This window comes from Dendrobates tinctorius, unplaced genomic scaffold, assembly GCF_039654945.1.
Source record: "Dendrobates tinctorius isolate UK_male_01 unplaced genomic scaffold, ASM3965494v1 ptg000035l, whole genome shotgun sequence".
NCBI lineage: Eukaryota > Metazoa > Chordata > Amphibia > Anura > Dendrobatidae > Dendrobates > Dendrobates tinctorius.
In genome coordinates, this window is record NW_027361703.1 from 26,960,782 (window position 1) to 26,980,193 (window position 19,412).

The 19,412-nt window shown below is 46.5% G+C and overlaps 1 protein-coding gene across 2 annotated transcripts in view; it reads right to left on the reverse strand.

Moving 5' to 3' along the window:
• The window catches only part of CTTNBP2 (cortactin binding protein 2), a 218,321-nt gene that overhangs the window by 93,218 nt on the left and 105,691 nt on the right, over positions 1–19,412 (reverse strand). For both annotated transcript variants that reach the window (XM_073573356.1, XM_073573355.1), the window contains exons 6-7: positions 17,799–17,898; positions 7,047–7,194 (exon numbers count right to left, since the gene is read on the reverse strand). In XM_073573356.1, coding sequence (XP_073429457.1) covers positions 7,047–7,194; positions 17,799–17,898 — 248 coding nt within the window. The remainder of the gene's footprint in view (positions 1–7,046; positions 7,195–17,798; positions 17,899–19,412) is intronic.

The following is a 19,412-nucleotide window of genomic DNA, read 5'->3' on the forward strand; positions in this document are numbered from 1 at the left end:
GATCTATTCAACGACGCAGCAACGATACGCCGATTCATATAACGACCTCAGCGGTCGTTGGGACCTTGTCACACAGCAGCTGTTCTGACGACTCACGCCTGCGTCCCTGCGTTCTGCGTCGCCAACGAGGTCCCTCGTCGGTGTCAAACACAGCGATGCATGCTGGCCAGCGGGACGCCAACGATCAAAAAATGGCCTAGGACATTCGAGCACGATCAGTGATATACAGCGGGGGGCGGTCGCCGCTATGTGTCACACGTAGCGAGATCGCTGGCGGGGTCGCTGTTGCGTAACAAAACCTGTGATGTTTCAGTGATCTCGCCAACGAACTCGTTATGTGAGACGGGGCCTTTAGAGAGACAAGCAATACATTCATTCAAGAATAACAATGACATCATTATTAAAGGGAACCTGTCACCCCCCCCAGGGCGTTTTTAAGTAAAAGAGCCACCTTCAGCAGCACTAAGGCTGCATTCTGTGAAGGTAGCTCTTATGTTTCTGATCCCTAGTAACACTGAAATATTAACTTTTATAAAGTGCGCGCCATACCTTCAATGGAAGTCTTCAAACAGAGGCTGGACAGACATCTGACTGGGATGATTTAGCGAATCCTGCTTTGAGCAGGGGGTTGGACCAGATGGCCCAGGAGGTCCCTTCCAACTCTACGATTCTATGATTCTATACCTGTATTGAGTCCCAGAGGTTTGGCGTCTCCCCCTTTGTCAGCTGCCTCCCAGCCGTCCATCAGCCCCCTCTTTCGTCCTTGCGCCGCCTCCTGTGTTGCTGTTACATGGCCGGCGCCTGCGCTGTGCCAACAGTTCTCGGGCATGCGCAGTGCGTGCTGCCCGGAACTGACATCAGGCTATCGCGCCTGCGTGTTGTGGAGGCCCCAGATCCCACCCCACAGTGTGTTATGATGTATTCACACGGCAGGGCTTGGAATCTGGCGCCTGAGCAGTGAGCATCCATATCTGCTCCTGCCCCCATCTCCTTCCTCCTGAGCTCCCCACACGCAGTTCACTGGCAGGTCAGCTCATCAGACGCTGCCGAGGGAGGAAAGTGAAAGAGGAGGAGGGAGATGGGGACAGGAGCAGCTATAGATGCTCACTGCACAGGCGCCAGATTCCCAGCCCCGCAGTGTGAATACATCATAACACACTGCGGGGCAGGATCTGGGACCTCCACAACACGCAGGCGCGATAGCCTGATATCAGTTCCCGTGCAGCGCGCACTGCACATGCCCGAGAACTGTTGGCACAGCTCAGGCGCCAGGCTTGTAACAGCAACAGAGGCACCATACCTCTGGGACTCAATACAGGTATGGGGCGCAATTTAAAAAAGTCAATATTTCAGTGTTACTAGGGATCAGAAACATAAGAGCCGCCCCAGGGGTGGACGGGATCCCGGGAGAGGTATTGAAAAAATATAAAGAGACGCTTCTTCCTGCTTTGCTGGAGATGTACGGTGCCGGTTTGGAGGAGGGGGAGTTGCCACGGTCCATGCGAGAGGCAATCGTTGTCCTGCCGAAACAGGGTAAGGATCCGGCAGATCCAGCCTCTAATCGTCCAATTTCGTTGCTGAAGACAGATGTTAAAATTTTGGCTAAGATGCTGGCTAACCGCCTAAATAAGGTGATAGTAACAATAATACATAGGGATCAATCTGGGTTTATGCCCAATAGTTCTACGGGACACAACCTCAGGCGATTATTTCTTAATATGCAGGCAAAGGTAGATAATGTGGGGCGGAGGGTAGTGGTCTCTCTGGACGCTGCTAAGGCGTTTGACAGTGTGGAATGGAGGTTTTTGTGGGGGTCTTGAGGGTTATGGGTTTTGGCAAGAAATTCATAAGTTGGGTGCAGCTGTTATATGCATCTCGGAGAGCTAGGGTACGGGTGAACGGCCTTCTGTCTGGGGATTGTCCCTTGTACAGGGGAACGCGGCAGGGAAGCCCTCTGTCTCCTCTGCTGTTTGCGATTGCTATAGAGCCTCTGGCGGCGGCGATATGAGGAAATAGGGGTATAAAGGGATATAGATATGGAAGGCACGAAGAGAAGATAGCCCTGTATGCGGACGATGTATTGTTGTCTCTGGAGGATGCACAGGAGTCTTTGAGGGTGGATATGCATAGTATTACTAAATTTGGGTCTCTCTCGGGACTATTAACTGGGATAAGTCTGTGTTGCTACCCTTGGACGTGGCGGCTCCCCTGACAGTGAATCCGGCGATTCCCCTACGGGTGGGTTCTGAGTTCAAATATTTGGGTATTGTAGTTTCGGCTAAGATAGGGGATTATGTGTGGCTCAACCTGACTTTGCTTGGAAAATTTCAGCAGAAGATTGGGGCTTGGAAGAAACTATTTTTGTTGGTAGCAGGTAGAGTCAATCTGATCAAAATGATACTCATGCCTCAGCTCCTCTACATACTGCATAATGCTCCAGTGTGGTTGGCGCAGAGAAAATTCTATAGAATACTCTGTTTAGAGATTTAATTTGGAAGGGTGGACGGGCACGCATCAAATTGGAACATCTGCAGAGATCTAAGGATGAGGGTGGTTTGGCGGTCCCTAACCCTTGGATATATTATATGGTGTCTCAATGTCAACACATGGTGGGCTGGGGAGAATCTAGCCAAAATACATCAGCTGGAATAGTCACTGAATTTATTGTGGGGAAGGGTCCATTGTTAGCTAGTTTGGAAGTGGGTAGATTTAGACTGAACCCAGAAAAATTTCCAACCATAGTTATGATGGGGAAAATTTGGCAGAAAATTAAACAGTGGAGGGGGGGGGGGGGGTGACAGAATTTACTCAATATGCATCAATTTCGTTTGACCCTAGAATTATGGAGCTCATGAGATTGCGGGGGTTTGGTCAGTGGAGGCGTACTGGCATTTGGCTCGTGTCTCAGTTGCTTGATGGTGATGTTATTAAGACGTTTGAAATGCCCAGGAATGAGATTCCTTTGAGCCAGAAGATGTTTTTCCAGTATCTACAGCTGAGACATGCCCTAAATAAACAGAACGAGGTGTCACGTGTAGTTTTGTGGTCAGATAGTTTGCTGAATCTCATAGGACTTCAGAGAGATATGAGGGGGTTCATTACCTTGATGTATAGGGGCCTATTGGATACTTTTTTACTGAAACATCATTAACGGTGAGGGGAAAATGGAAAGCAGATTTGGGTCCTTTATCGGAGAATCAGTGGGAGTCCATATTACAATAAATTCCCAAGGTTTCTCTGAGTGAGGCTAGAAGGGTGCCACAGCTATATTTAGTCTATAGAGTATATAGGACACTGCTATGGATGATGAAGGCAGGATTGAGAAGAGATTCAAAATGTCCAAGGTGTTTTGAGGAAGGAGCCGATCTTCTACAAATGATGTGGTCGTGTTCTCGTCTTCAGCCCTTTTGGGTGAAGGTGCTCAATCTGATCCAAAAAGCGACGGGGGGTAAATGTTGTGCGAGACACGCTGACTTGCCTTTTGGGTTGCATGGAAGATATGGCCAAGGATGAATGTGGGAAATTGGCTATTGCAAGACTGCTTTATGCCACTAGGAAGCTTATTGCGATGCATTAGTTAGATAAGAAACCACCAACGAGAAAAGAGTTTGTGAATAAAATAAACTTTATTGTTCTAATGGAAAGGAATATATATGTCGAGAGGTCAACATACAAAATTTGAAAATGTGTGGAGTGGATGGATGGACCGTCCAAGTGTGGCGTCTGTAGAGCTGTTGCAGAGTCGGTTAATTGCATCAGTAGGAATCATACTTGTGCGGCTGGGCCCATGTAAAACTGTGTTTAAATTTATTAAGAGGTGATGTATAAACTTGACAATGAAGGATATGGGAATGGGGTTGGGGGGGAGGTGGGGAGGGAGAGGAGGGGTTGGATATTGGGTAAAGGGGCTAGTTCATGTTTAAAGAAAATATATTAATCTGCTTTGCTATTTTGGTATATGTCTGGAGTTGTCAGACTGTACTACATTTTGTATATATGCCTAATAATAATAATAAATAAATTTTATTTCTATAGCGCCGACATAGTCTGCAGCACTTTACATTTCAGAGGGGACTTGTACAGACAATATACATTACAGCATAACAATAATCACATAGATCATAACAGATACCAAGAGGAATGAGGGCCCTGCTCGCAAGCTTACAATCTATGAGGAAAAAAAAGGGAGACACGAAAGGTGGGTGGTAACAGTTGCCCTGATTGTATGGACCAGCCATAATGTTAAGTGTGTAACAGTACAGACACAGAGGGCTTCCAAAGAATTGGCGCAGCACGTGTATAGTCTTGGAGACGGGAATGGGAGGTTCTGATTATTGTGGATGCTAACCTCAGGTCATCAGCAGAACGGAGGGTGCGGGTAGGATGGTATACTGAAACAAGGGAGGAGATGTAGGGTGGTGCTGAGCCATGGAGAGCTTTGTGGGTGAGGGTAATAAGTTTGTACTAGATTCTGGAGTGGATGGGTAGCTAGTGTAATGACTGGCACAAGGTAGAGGCATCGGTGTAACGATTGGCGAGGAATATGATCCTAGCATGCCTTAATAAAAAGTACTTGATTTAAAAAGAAACATAAGAGCCACCTTCACAGAATGCAGACTTAGTGCTGCTGAAGGTGGCTCTTTTACTTAAAAACGTCCTGGGGGGGTGACAGGTTCCCTTTAAGCAGGCTGACAAGGGGGGTGCCACAGTTGTTACGGATAAGTCTCTTTACCTAAGAGAAGTACAACGGCAACTTTCTGATGAAACCACCTATAGACAAATCCCTAGGGACCCTACATCCACCGTCTGGGAAAATATACAACAAACTATTAAAACCTACCTTTCCAATAATACCACAGATCAACAGACAGACACTTTTCTTTCCAACCAGTACCCCATCACGCCCGTCTTCTACATTCTCCCGAAGATACACAAATCTCTCACAAATCCCCCTGGACACCCGATCGTGGCCTCAACTGACTCCATTCTATCACCACTGTCTATCTATCTGGAAAAACTTCTCACACCCTTAACCAGAACAAGCCATTCTTACCTTCTTGACACAAGCCACTTCCTGAGCAACATCAGAAACCAGGGTCCAGTCCCTCCGGATAGCCTATTAGCTACCCTAGATGTCAATAGCCTCTATACCTCAATCATTCATGAGAAAGGTATATTGGCTACATCTGAACTTTTATCATGGTCTAATCTGAATCCCAACTCAATACAACTCTCTATTGACCTATTAACCCTGGTCCTGCAAGAATTTTTTTTTCTTTTCGGTTATCAATTTTATCTACAGACCCGCGGGACCGCAATGGGTTCAAATGTGGCGCTGCTTATGCCAACACGTACATGAGCCATTTTGAGAAGCTGCTGTATACAATCATGAACTCTTTCTTACACACTGCAGATGTTGTTATAGATATATCGACAATATCTTTTGCATTTTTGCATTCCACTATCAGCAGACACTGGCCCCTCCTAACTAAGGCTTATCCATCCATTGAAGCCTTCAAATTCCAGGGAATTATGATAAGCAGGAGACCTCAAAATATTAGGGATGACCTTATCTGGGTTAACATTGGTGGCACTCTTAAAAAAAAAAAAAAAAACAACCCAACAGTTCCTGAGTACACCAAGACAGGACACATTTCGCTGTCTCAATTGCACTGCCTGTTCAAACGTCATTAAGTACAATATGGTCGTTCACCCTAGGACGAGTAAGTCCTATCCAATCAAGGGCTATTACACCTGCGAGTCCAATTTTGTGGTTTATGTGGTGAAATGTCCATGTAGTCTATTATACAAAACATAACACATCAGAGATAGAATCACAAGCCACAAATCCAAGATCAGATGTGGTAAGACATGGCTTCCTTTACCATTCCATTTCTTAAATGCCACTTTAGTGGTTATACCACTGTTCATATGCCACATTTTCCTTCTTTTTTTCCATCGTGTTCCAAGCCTCATTTTGGTCATTACACCGCCTAGTGGCAACACCATTTCCGGGGGCGTGAACTCACCCACACATTGCTTGTCAGGCGGCCGCTTCAGCACACTATTTATAGCCACCAATGCCTTCATACTGCACATTGCAGCCTACAATTCAAGGCGCAGGTGCGCCGGACCTACCCTGGACTGAGGTAATCCACGGCCCCATGACTCTTTACACATATTACTCTGCTTATTTTCCCTATCAGTACTGAATCCCCTTTTCTACAACAGGTGTCCTTTGCAAGAAGAATATCCTTTATACCGTTCAGTGAACCTTGCAACAGGTAATATGGGCTACATCTTATCCTACTCAGCATCAACTTCACATTTAATGGGTACATCTTAGCATAAGGGTATACACCCTACCATATATTTATAGCACTGTCAATTGGGGCTAATTCCCCTATATTCAAACATATGCAGTTACATTTATCCTGATATTGTCTCTTGTACCCCTTTCCGTCTAAAGGATTGCCATTTTTTTCCTTGGGATGTTATTTGATGGCTTATATGGCTTCTTCCAGACCTATATGTCACTTATTCCAGACCTCTCTCGTAATCTTGTAAGATTATTGTTTTTACCATGAGTATACTTGTATTTTATTTATCTGGGTTTTTTGTTTGTAATTTTATTATGGAATTGATCTCTCATACCTTATTTTTTCTTCTACAGCGACTATATGAATAAGACCTATGAGGGTTGAAACGTTATGTTCTTGTTGCCTCACCATTTTCTCTATCCTTGCACCAGTTCCTTATTAATGAATTGTGATTGCTGCATCTATATCTGTACAATAAAGTCCTCACAAGCATCTATCAAGAGTGTGCGGTGATTAAACTTTACTCTACTTGGGGGATTGCCATTCCACTCGGATTTCAGCAAGAGTGCTCGCCACACTACCAGTCTAAAAAAGGCATATGGCAGGACAGCTCATCATTCTATCAGCTACAGATATGTAAATATGAGTTGCAATATATGTTCTGGGTCTTAAATTCATTTTACAGTAGGAGAAAAACAAATTTAGTAGTTACAAGATTGTACCCACATTTGTTGCAATATTTCTATTGGCACCAGAGTCCAGTAAAAGTTCAACAGTTTCACAGTTTCCATTTTTGCAAGCCAGATATAATGGGGTTTGTCCTCCACCAACATAGTTGATGTCAGCATTGTATACAAGTAATTCTTTTGCACATCTAGAAAAAATAGTAACGCAAAAATTATTACTTATATTAATTTTACATTTCATGATTAAAGGTTTTGAGGAAGATAAGATTTACCATAGTTGTACAAAAAAAAGTTTCACTCTCTGCATCATATGCAACATGTGTGTCTACTAAAATGACCAGTCACAACCATTACTCGCCACTAGCTAAAACAGTTACCGTATTTTTCAGATTATATGACGCACTCTGCGTCTTATAATGCATATATACCTTATCGACAACCAACTTTGGGTGTCCGGCAGTGCTGGGGGGGGGGGGGGGGCTCTGCCAACATTTTGTGAAAGGCCAGAGCTCCCATTAGTTCCATGGTTTACTGTGTGGTGGACTCTGGGAAAATGGCCGCCGGAGGGCGGCACATGCGCAGATGGAGTTCTCGGCACCAAGATCTCGAGATGAGATTTCAGCGCTGAGATTTTGATTCCTGATGACGAGATCTCCATCTGCACATGCGTCGCCCCCCAGTGGCCATTTTCCCGGAGTCAACTGCACAGGAAACCATGGAACTGCCGGGGGCTCTGGCCTTTCACAAAACGTTGGCAGAGCCCTCCACAGCACCGCCGGACACAAGCAGGGCACAGGGCAGCGGCAGCACATCGGAACCCCTTTATCCCAGCCTTCAGCAACGCGTCACTCTTGCCTCCTCCAGCAGCAACCCTGGGACCCTGCTTCACCACCCCCGGTAAGCAATAAGACGCATGGAATATAAGCACCACTATTTTATTAAAGAAAAAAGTTTTTTTCCCTATTTTTCTCCTCAAAATTTGGGGTGCATCTTATAATCCGGAGCGTCTTATAATCCGAAAAATACGGTATATCTAACTACTAGTCATCCTTATATACAGCATGTTTCTCATTAACCAAGAAGGGTTGCCATCTAGAAAATATGTTGAGCTTTAGAGGGTTTCTGCTCTAGAACAACCCCGGCCCAGATGCCTTTTTAGGCCACAGGGACATCCAAGAAGTGGTTTCCCATCTGAATGACGTTATGTAATACTACAATTTTTTTGCACAAATTAAAGTAAAATAATCAGCAACAGCTTTCCCTAGTTAGTCAGCTGGTACCCCAGATACTTTTATGTTATATACTTTCGATATTTCATACATGTCTCAGATAGTAATATGCCTTTAGGATTGATTGCGGCCATTTGGATTGGTTTAATCTAACAAACCAAAAAAGGTTGTGCATCTCTAGTGTAGACAGTGTCGGACTGGAGTGCCAAGGGCCCACCAGTAACATTGACTTTGGGGGGGGGACACTTTTCACCTCCATAAAAAAATGACATTACTCTCGTTCACAGATTTACCTCTATCTCTATATAATAATAAACTGGTTACTAAATGATGAGATGCTGCTTTTTTTTTTTAACAGAGTGAATCAAGTGAATTATGCCAAGTACTACTCATGTAGTGGGGTTGGAGGAACAGATCTGCACAGGGGCCCACCGGGGGATTCCCCTGTTACCCTGTGGGTCAGTCCGAGCCTGAGTGTAGATACATGCCGCCATGTGATTTGTCATTTTTATCATCAACAAACCATTTATATTTCACCTTCCTACACTCATCAGGAGAGTTGTAAACTACAGCAATATGGGATGGGAAATATACGGCCAGGGAGAAATATGCAGCTAATGAATTATTTTGAGAACCCTGCTAAGAGAAGTGGAAAAGAATAACAAATACAACAAACTCTGAATGAAAATAGAGGAGCAAGAGAAGCCGACTACAAACTAAAATGTGTCTATACAAATGCACAGAGCATGGGAAACAAACAAGGAGAATTGGAGCTGCTAACAAAGGAAGAGAGATATGATGTCATAGGCATCACTGAAACTTGGTGGGATGATACACATGCTAGGAATACAAACTTTGAAGGCTATAACTTATTTATTAGAAACAGGATTAACAAGAAGGGAGGAGGTGTTGCACTGTATGTTAGGAAAACTTATATCTCCACAGAGTTCCAAGCTTCAGAGACTGGTAGCACTGTAGAAACGCTTCAAAATATATTCATGGTGTCCTTAAACCAAAGCTCATCCCATCAATTCGCGATTTTGGCAAGGAACAGACCACAATTAATTTGCAACAAGATGGAGCACCATGTCACACTGCAAGGCAATGTCTAAAATGGTTTGACGGCAAACAAGTTTCTGTGCTTTCATGGCCAGGAAACAGTCCTGATCTGAACCCTATCAAAAATCTGTGGTCAAGATTAAAGCAACTGGTTTCTAGTAAGCGACCGAGCAACAAACAGCCATTGGTTGCAGCTGTTATCAGTTCCTGGTACCATGTTATAACCACAGGGAACCTGGGAAGTCTAGTTGAACCACTGCCAAGGAGATGCAAAGCTGTTATCGATGCTGAAGGATACCCTATAAGCTAATAAAGAAAGAACACATAGGGATAGCATGAAATTAACATATTAGGATGTGATATTTTGATTCGGCCATTGCACTGTTCTTATGGAAGTAATGAGATATTTTGTATTAGGGTAACCTTTTTTCTATGTAGAGGTGTTCTAATCTACCTTAGACTATTTGGGGCATTATTGTTATAAACATTTTGCATGATTGCATGCTAAAAATTTTAAAAAATGAGAAAAATTTGAAGAGTATCCACAATTTTGCCCACTAGTGTAGATAAGAATACAATAATTAACCAGAGCCAGCATGAGTTTGTAACAAACAAGTCAAGCCAGACTAATCTAATTTCCTTCTATGATGGAATCATTGACTGGGTGGATCAGAGAAATGCAGTAGATATAGTAGATCTGGACTTCAGAAAAGAATTTGGTAAAGTGTCTCACACTATCCTTACTGAAAAAATGGCCAAGTATGGGATTGACAAGGCTATGGTTAGGTGCATTCATAACTGGCTCAGTGATCATACACAAAGAGAGGTAATAAATGGTTGCACATCCATTTGGAAAAATGTTTCAAGTGGGGTACCACAAGGATCTGTCCTGACCACAGTGCTGTTTAACATTTTTATAAATGATCTAGATAAGGGTACTGAAGGTAAACTAATCAAATGTGCAGACAATGCAAAGATAAGAGAGATAGCTTAAGCCCCCTTCACACATAGCGAGATTGCTAGTGATATCGCTAACGCGTCACCGATTTTGCAACGCAACAGCGATATCGCTAGCGATCTCGCTACATGTGACACTTACCTCCGACCGGCCCCCCGCTGGCTATCGTTGATCGCGCGAGATTGTCCTGGTCCATTTCTAGTCGTCTGCTTCCTGCTGGCATCGACGAGCAAACTCCGCGGACGCGGGAGGAAGTAGTCAGCAGAGCTGCCGTCTGACAGGTAAGTAACGACCACCGACAGCTGCTGCATCGCTGGTGAGATCTGCCTGTTTGGCAGCTCAACCGCGACCATTTAGCGATGCACCAGCGATCCTGACCGGGTTGTATCGTTGTCGGGATCGCTGGTGCATCGCTAAATGTAACGGGACCTTTACACTAGAGAAGACAGAGAAAGGATTCAGAAGGATCTAGATAAGCTTGAACAATGGGCAGTGACTAATAGGATGGTATTTATCAGGGGGAAATGCAAGATTCTACATCTGGGCAAGAAAAATGAAAAACAAGGATTTTTGTGATAACTCACCGTAAAATCCTTTTCTCCGAGACACTCATTGGGGGAAACAGGACTGTGGGGTGTATGCTACTGCTGCCAGGAAGCTGACACTAAGTGAATGAAAAAAAGGTTAGCTCCTCCTCCACAGTATACACCCTCGCCCTGATTGCCGGTGAGACCAGTTCGGTTCAAAAGCAGTAGGAGATGAAAAACACAGACAAAATAAACCTTAATGCAGGTGACAACATGTCTGGAAAGACCCACCTTTTATCATAAAAACATTAACAAACAAAAAAAAGAGCCAATTGGCTAATAGGGTGGATGCTATGTCCCCCAATGAGCGTCTAGGAGAAAAGGATTTTATGGCGAGTTATCACAAAAATCCCTGTTTCACCTTGGCCTCATTGGGGGACACGGGACTGTGGGACGTCCTAAAGCAGTCCCTGGGTGGGAAGTCAACTCACCGGTCCAAGCTATATGCACCTCCTGTTTAAAGGTGCACCACCTCTGCTTGGAGAATCCTTCTACCCTGGCTCGATTACACGCTGAAGCCTGAGTATGGATATTGTAGTGCTTCCAGAATGTGTGCAGACTGGAGCAGGTTGCCGCTTTGCAGACATGCTTCACCAAAGCATGGTGCTGAAGAGCCCAAGAGGTGACCACCGCCCGAGCCGAGTTTGCTCTGATCCCCGCTGGAACAGGTGCACCTCTGATGCGGTAAGACTCCTGCATAGCCAAATGAATCCACCTGGTTATGATCGATCCTGAGGCAGCGAGTCCCTTCCTGCGACCCTCGGGAAGCACGAACAGAGTGTCTAACGAAAGGGTTCCGTCCGTGACATGTACCTCCTGAGAGCTCTCACCAGATCCCACATATGCAGCACCTTTTCCACCTGGTGTACCAGTACTGGGCAGAAAAAAGGGCAAGACAACATCCTCAATAAAGTGAGATGAAGAAACGACCTTTGGCAGAAAAAAGAAGTCGGCCACGAAGGAACATCACCACCCAGGAAAGGTATGCTAAAGAGCCACCCTATAGTGGTTCAAACAAAACTTCCTGCAGACTGCTTAGGACCAGGTTAAGGCCCCAGGCATCCAGAGGGACCCTATAGGGTGGTATCAAGCGGGAGACCCCCTGGCTGAGGGTCTTTACCTGCAGATTGGTAGCAATCCTACGCTGGAACAAGGCGGATAAGGCCGAAATCTGTCTCCTGAGGGATCTTGGAGCTAAACCTGAGTCTAGGCCAGACTGGAGAAGAGCTAAAAATGTTAAGAATGGAGAATCTCAGTGGAAGATTACCGCGGTCCCTACACCGTGAGACGAAAACTTCCCAGGTGTGGTGGTAAACACGTGCTGAGGCGGGCTCCCGGGCACTAACCATTGCAGCCATCACCTTCCGGCTGAACCCGGCCTGGGCCAGGATCCAAGATTCAACAGCTAAGCCGCCAAACACAGGGCTTCTGAGTACTGGTGGTAGATCGGGCCCTGGGAAAGTAGGTCTGGGGGCTCTGGCAGCCACTAGGAGATGTCGACGAGTAGCTGCACTAAATCTGCGTACCCTGTCCGACGAGGCCAATCTAGGGCAATCAGTATTACTGGAACCCCCTATGCCTTGAACTTCCCGAGACCTTTGGAAACAGTGGAAGCGGAGGAAACAGGTACGAGAGGTGAAAACTGGTTCCATGTAAGGACCAATGCGTCCATGGCAATTGCCTGTGGGTCCCGAGACCGAGCGACAACCCTGGGCACCTTGGCATTTAGCCTGGAGGTCATCAGGTCCACTTCTGGGGTTCCCCAATGTTGGAAAATCTGTTGGAAAAAAACTCGGGATGTGGCTATAACCCGGACGCGAGACCCTGCTGGCTAAGATCGCTGCCCAGTTCTCCACGCCCAGAATGTGAACTGCCGAGATCACAGAGTGATTTCTCTCAGCCCAGCAAAGGATATGCTTTGCCTCGAGCATGGCCGTCCTGCTGTGGCTGCAACCCCTGATGATCTATGTAAGCCCCTGCCGTGGCATTGTCTGATTGAATTCGAACAGGGCGTCCTGCCAGGAGATGATGAAAGTGCTCAAAGCCAGCTGAATCACCTGAATTTCTAAAGGGTTGATCGGGAGGCTTGATTCCTGAGGTGACGAACATCCTTGGGCTGTGTGGTGGCGAAATACTGCTCCCCATCCGAGGAGACTGGCGTCAGTCATGACCATCAACCAATGGTTGAGAGGAAAAAACTTCCACTGCAGAAGGAAGGGACTCATCGTCGACCATCTGGGAGCCTGTTTGACCGGTGCGGACAACCAGCACTGGTGGTCGCAGGAGAACAGGCTTCTTGTCCCAAGCTGCCAAGAGGGCGTGCTGCATGGGACGAAGATGGGACTGGGCAAATGGAACAGCCTCTATTGCTGCCACCGTTTTCCCTAAGACCCTCATGCCAAATCGGATGGTATGGGAGACTGGCTGGCGACGTGCCCAGGCTCCCTGTCGGAGTGCTAGGGAGAATTTCCAACCCTGGGGAAGAGTTGAAGATCATCCCTAGAAAGGAAATTTTGTGAGTTGGAATAGGGAAAAACTTAAGAACTTCAAATTCACCAGCCACCCAAGGCGGAGAAGTGTATCCAGCGAGATGTTGACGCTCTCTTCGCAAGACTGAAAAGATGGGCACTTGACCAGGAGGTCATCCAGATAAGGCCAGATGATTATGCCCCGGGCATAATGGGGATGTGCCGGTAGGCGCCTTGGATGTCGGTAGAGGCCAAATATTCTCCCCCCTTTCCATGGCAGATATGACCGAGCGGAGAGACTCCATCCGGAAGGTCTGATCTTGACAAAAACCTGTTCAGAAGCTTCAGGTCCAGAATGAGCCTTACGGTTCCGTTCCTTTTTTTTTTTTTGGGAGGGTGGGGGGGGGGACTGCAAACAGGTTGGAGTAGAAACCCTGAAATCTCTTTTTTTCCAGTACAGGGATGATCACTCCACTGCGCCTTAGCGACTCGACGGCTTCGAATAAGGCGCATGCCCGGGTTTCAGATTTGGGAGGACGAGACAGGAAAAATCATTTGGGGGTGGCTGATAGATATTATCTTGTACTCTGAAGACACCAGCTCTCCTACCGATGCGTCTTGTACGACGGTGAACCAGACGTGATGAAACCAGAGCAGGCGCCCGCCTACTCTGCAGGTGTAGACCGAAAGTTCCTCAAGTCATTCGGACATGAACCTGTGGGACCTTGATCCTCCTGATTTCGGCTGGTTGGAACACATCCTCCCCAATGGGTTGGTTCCAGATGAGATCTGACGATCTCTGCCCTGATTGGGCCGACCTGAACTGGCGGTCGAAACCGTGTTTGAAGCTGGTGATGGAATGGCTGCTTAGCCCCTTGTTGTGGGAGAAATTGCTTTCCCCCTGTGGTGTCGGAGATAAGCTGATCTAGCTTCTCACCGAACACTCTGCTGCTCTGATAGGGCAAAGAAGTTAGGGATTTCTTGGAAGTTGGGTAAGCTCGCCATGTTCTCAACCATAGGGCTCCCATGATGCAAATCGCATTTGCGGCAGCCAGTGCTGCGTGATTAGCTGCATTCAAGAATGCATTAATCAAATAGCCTCCTGCCAGGACTATCTGATTCGCGATCTCAGCTACCTCCAATGGTAGGTCCGGGCTCTGCAAAGCTGCATTTGATGACTCTGACCAGGAAATCATGGCCTTGGCTAACCCAGTTGCCGTGCAAGAGGGAGAGAGGGCTGATCCTGAGGCCTCAAACACCAAGCGAGCCCGGCTCTCTATTGAGACGGTCAGTGAGATCCTTATTAGAAGAACCGTTAGGTAGGGATAATCGGGTTCTTGATACCAACCGTGATACGGGTGGATATACCGATGGGGGCTCTGCCCACTTTTCACGGAGTTCAGAGGCAAATGGTTATCTTGCATCCAGTGCCCTCTGTCCTGCGAAGCGTTTGTTTGGCCACTCCCTGAGTCATTGCATTATGACCTCAAACTCTGGGTGAGTCTAAGAGGCCGTTTGACCCATTTGAATGACACCATATGACCTGAGGTCAAGGTGGATTCATCGTCAATACCCAGGGTTTGGTTGACGGCCTCAATGAGACTGTCAACTGATTCCTGGTAACCAGGTGCATCCAAATTGAGGGGCCCCTCGGAACTGTAATCAGAGTTTTGCCCCCCGTCACCCCCTGGAGAAGGGGAGCGAGAAGCAGAGCTCATAGATGCTGAGGCACCAGTCGGGCTAGGTGACGCTGTGTGGGTTCGTTACCCCGCGTCTGCCTAGAGTGAGAGCGGCCCCTGCAGGCTGAAGGCTCCTGTAAGGTCGAGGATTTCTCCAAGACAGGCGAGCCGCTATCCCTGCCCCTATCTGGGGCCTGAAGGGACTCAATTGCCCTCGTTAGTGATGCCATAGACTGCGACAAAGACAGAGCCCATTCCGGGGACTTGGTCGCAGGGAAGGGCTCCTGGGCGCGTTAGGAATCGCAGGCTTCGTTTTTTTTTTTTGCTTTGTTTTTTAATGCATGACGATTTGCACGCTGGTCTCCAATTTTGGTACTGGCACGGCCTCAAGCTGCTTAGCGGCTGACACCTGACGAGAGCAGTCACACTCAGCCTAGAAGGGCCGGTGGCACCATAACTCTCTGTGCCTGCGAAAAAGCGGGCTGACAGGACATGTATGCGGCAATTAGCACCGTATGAGGCTTGGTCCTCTGGACCTGCGTGCCCGGGTTTCCCTGCTGGCTGGACTGGCCTGCGGCAGTGACACAATTAGTATAGCTGCCCGGCGGGAGCGAGGGGGGGTAGTAGCACTTACCCACAGTTCTACACCCCTGAGTGTCCTGAAGAGCAGCAGGAGGGGTCTGGGCTGCTCCTAACTTCAAAATTTGGGAGGGCTCCTGTGGAGTGAGCGGGCCCCCTGGAAGTAGGCATGCCTGGGGGCGTGACGTCCGGCCGTGGCCTAGCACAGGCCGAAGCCGGGGCCTAAATTTACAGTGCCGGACCAAGGACACGGGGGGTGGGCCGTCGGAAAATGGGCGTTAGTGGGCGGGACTCCCGCTCGTGGCCTAGGCAAACTAGGAGTCGGGGAAAAAAGTTCCAGCGTCAGCCGGCGATGAAGCGGCAGCGCCGTTCTGCACGCGTCGGGGAACAGCTGCTGGTGCTAATTTTGCAGCGTAAGATGCGCCACACAGGAGCAGGACCTCCACAGGAGCCCTCCCAGCCCACCCTTGTTCCATGCCCCCTGTCCTGATCATATCGAGCACTTCAGCTGCCAGCCTGTGAGATGTGTGGGGGGAGAGGGGGGCTATGTACAGGACGGTGCAGGCACCCTGGCTCCATCGTTCCTTACCAGGGAAGAGGAGAGGGACCGTCCGCCTCCTTCCACCACCGCAGTCTTCGCATTGGTGGTGCAGTGGGGGCCGCACAGACTGTACCTGTGCCTCTGTACAGCCTAGGGTTTCAATACCTCAGGGTGGTCAGGGCGGAGTCCGGCATTATGTCCCACATTGCGGGAGAGGATACGTGGCGGTGACACTCGCACGTGCTCGCCCGTTGATGGTTTGGGGAGATCGGACCCTTTCAATAGGGTCCGTCGCCCCTGTCTCATCTTCATGGAAAGTAGAAAAGAAAAAAAGTCTGGGGAAAAAGACCAGATGTGTGCCTCCTATGGACACTGAGCATGAACTGGTCTCGCCGGCAATCAGGGCGAGGGTGTATACTGCGGAGTAGGAGCTAACCTTTTTTTCCATTCACTTAGTGTCAGCCTCCTGGCAGCAGTAGCATACACATCACAGTCCTGTATCCCCCAATGAGGCAAAGGAGAAATACATCTACATAGGAGGAATGGGAGGAATAGAACTAAGCAACAGTACTTGTGAAAAAGACTTGGGTGCACTAATAGATCACAGACTGCACGAGTCAACAGTGTGATGCAGCAGCAAAAAAAGCAAACACAGTCCTAGGATGTATTAAGAGAAGCATAAAGTCTAGATCATGTGAAGTAATTATCCCCCTCTACTCCTCCTTGGTCAGGCCTCATATGGAATACTATGTCCAGTTTTGGGCACCACATTTATATAAAAAAAAAAAAAAAAAAAAGACATTGAAAAACTGGAACAAGATTAGAGAAGAGTTACCAGTTTGGTGAGAGGACTGGAAAGTATGTCCTACGAAGAAAGGGTAAAGGATCTGGGAATGGTTAGGTTGCAAAAAAGAAGGCTAAGAGAAGGCTTGATAGCGGTCTACAAATATCTGAAGGGCTTTCACAGTGTGAGTGACCATCTTTATACTCCTTTGCACATGGAAACACGAGAAGCAATGAAATGAAATTGAAAGGTAAAAAATACAGATTAGATATTAGAAAAAAACTTTTTGACAGTGAGGGTGATCAATGAGTGGAACAGGATGACACGAGAGGTGGTGAGGGGTCCTTCAATGGAAGTCATCAAACAGAGGCTGGACAGACATCTGAGATGGTTTAGTGAATCCTGCATTGAAAAGGGGGTTGGACACGATGACCTTGAGGTCCTTTCCATGTTTATCATTCTATGATTCTTTGATTCTATATACTTGGGGCAGTGGTATGTGGATGACTGGAAATATTAGTTTAAAAACACCTTGGAAAATTTTGTAAAGAGTTGTTGGGTATATTTGTCTCCCAGTAATGGCAGCTTATAGTGTCAACCATAAAGGGACTTGGGTGATAACAAAATGTAAAAGGTTGAATGATGTGCCCTTCTAACTGAGCCCCATATGGACTGCCTGCAGTGTTATCATCAAATATCTCTTCTTTATTTACTTTCCTAAATTATGGACACCTGGCTCCCTGGCATATTTCACCTGCAACTTTACTCAAATGATTTAAAAACCTTAATTACCTTGGGTATTATCTCCGTGATAGTAAGCTATATGCCTAACTTTAGTTTTAGTAAACATTTTGTACAGACTTACATAGAAAATTAAGGTTACACTTGCACAGTGATCTGCTACTTACTTTGAATGTCCCTGAGCAGCTGCTGTGCATAAAGCAGTAAAGCCATTTGAAACAGTAGCATCTACTCGTGCTCCTGACGTCAGCAGCAACTTTACACAGTCTGCAAGAGAACAAAAATAGAGCATGAGGATGCAAAACGAAAGAAATGTGTTGTAGGGGTAGATAAAGAGGATGATTGCAAAGTCCGTGCAATAAACAATATGGGAATAGTATATGCACTAAATGACCTTTGCAAGAAAAATGTATGTAATATTATATATCTATCAAAAATTAAGAGTTCACTGCACAGTTTTATAAAAATCAGCTTTTCTACATGTCTGACAGCCATTCCATTCCAGTGTCAGTTGAATTCCAACCAGAGTACACCTCATTCTACTTAATGTGCTTCTGATTAGGTGATCACCTGAACCAAATCTTATTTAATGAAGGAAAGTATAAAAAAAAAACCTGCTGTGGTGTTCACAATCCTCTACAAGCTGGATGGCAAAACAAGTGCTAGTAATATTCCAAAGGTTATAGGAATGAAAAAATAACTTTTAATCATGCCAAAGGAGTTGAAAAGTCTTGATTGAGGAAAAGAAGGGCTCAATTCTGGCAGAGGTATACAGAGGGATACAGTGAGCGTCATGTTGCCTCCATCCTTAAAATTTCTAAGATGGCAGTCCATTGCAACAAGGTCAAGCAGCAGACATTGGGGACAACAAAGCTACAGACCGGCAAAGGGCGAAAACAACTCTCCACTGATCGGGATGACCGTCATCTTATTCGAATGTCACTCAGCAACTGCAGAATGACATCAAGTGATCTACAAAAGGAATGGCAAATGGCAGCTGGGGTGAAGTGCACGGCAAGAACAGTTCGAAACAGGCTCCTAGAGGCAGGACTCAAGTCAGGTAAAGCTAGAAAAAAGCCTTTCATCAATGAGTGCAGTTCCAAATTATCATAAAGCACTGGTAGCACTACCAATCACCTCTGAGTCAGAGCCTTCATGATAGATATTGTTAAGTTTAAAGCAAACCTGTCATCGGGGTTTTGTAAAGTAAACTACAGGCACTGTCAGGTTGGTGCTGTTACACTGATTAAAATGATACCTGGGTTGAAGAAATCTGTATTATGGTTGTTGTTTGATATGTGTTTGCACTTTGGAGTTAATGAGATGCTTGTGCTGTGGGATGTGCCTGTGGGTGGGTCAATTTTTCATGTTGTGGCCTCATCGTTATCATTCTGGGCTTAAATGTCCGGTCAGTGAACCTTCATTGACCTGCCTCCTATTTTAAATACTGCAAAATATTGTGGCCTTCATAGAAAAAAAAAAAATCGTTTTAACAAAATGGTGCCGGTGGCAGCAAATGCGCAGCAGAATCCATCAGCAAGCAATCCTCTCAATCTGCGTATGCGCCACCCACTGTGTTCGGGGACCAGTGCGGTAGTGTTGCTATGTTCAGCAGAGACGATTTCCTCTTCTTGGAAACACAGAACACGGAACACAGTTGGTGGTGCAGCGTAGATTGAGAGCATCGCTGGCGTCATCGCCATTTTGTTGAAGCAAAAAAAATTTTTAAGACTAGAATATTAAATGCTCAGGTGCAATATTTAAAATAGGAGGCAGGTCAC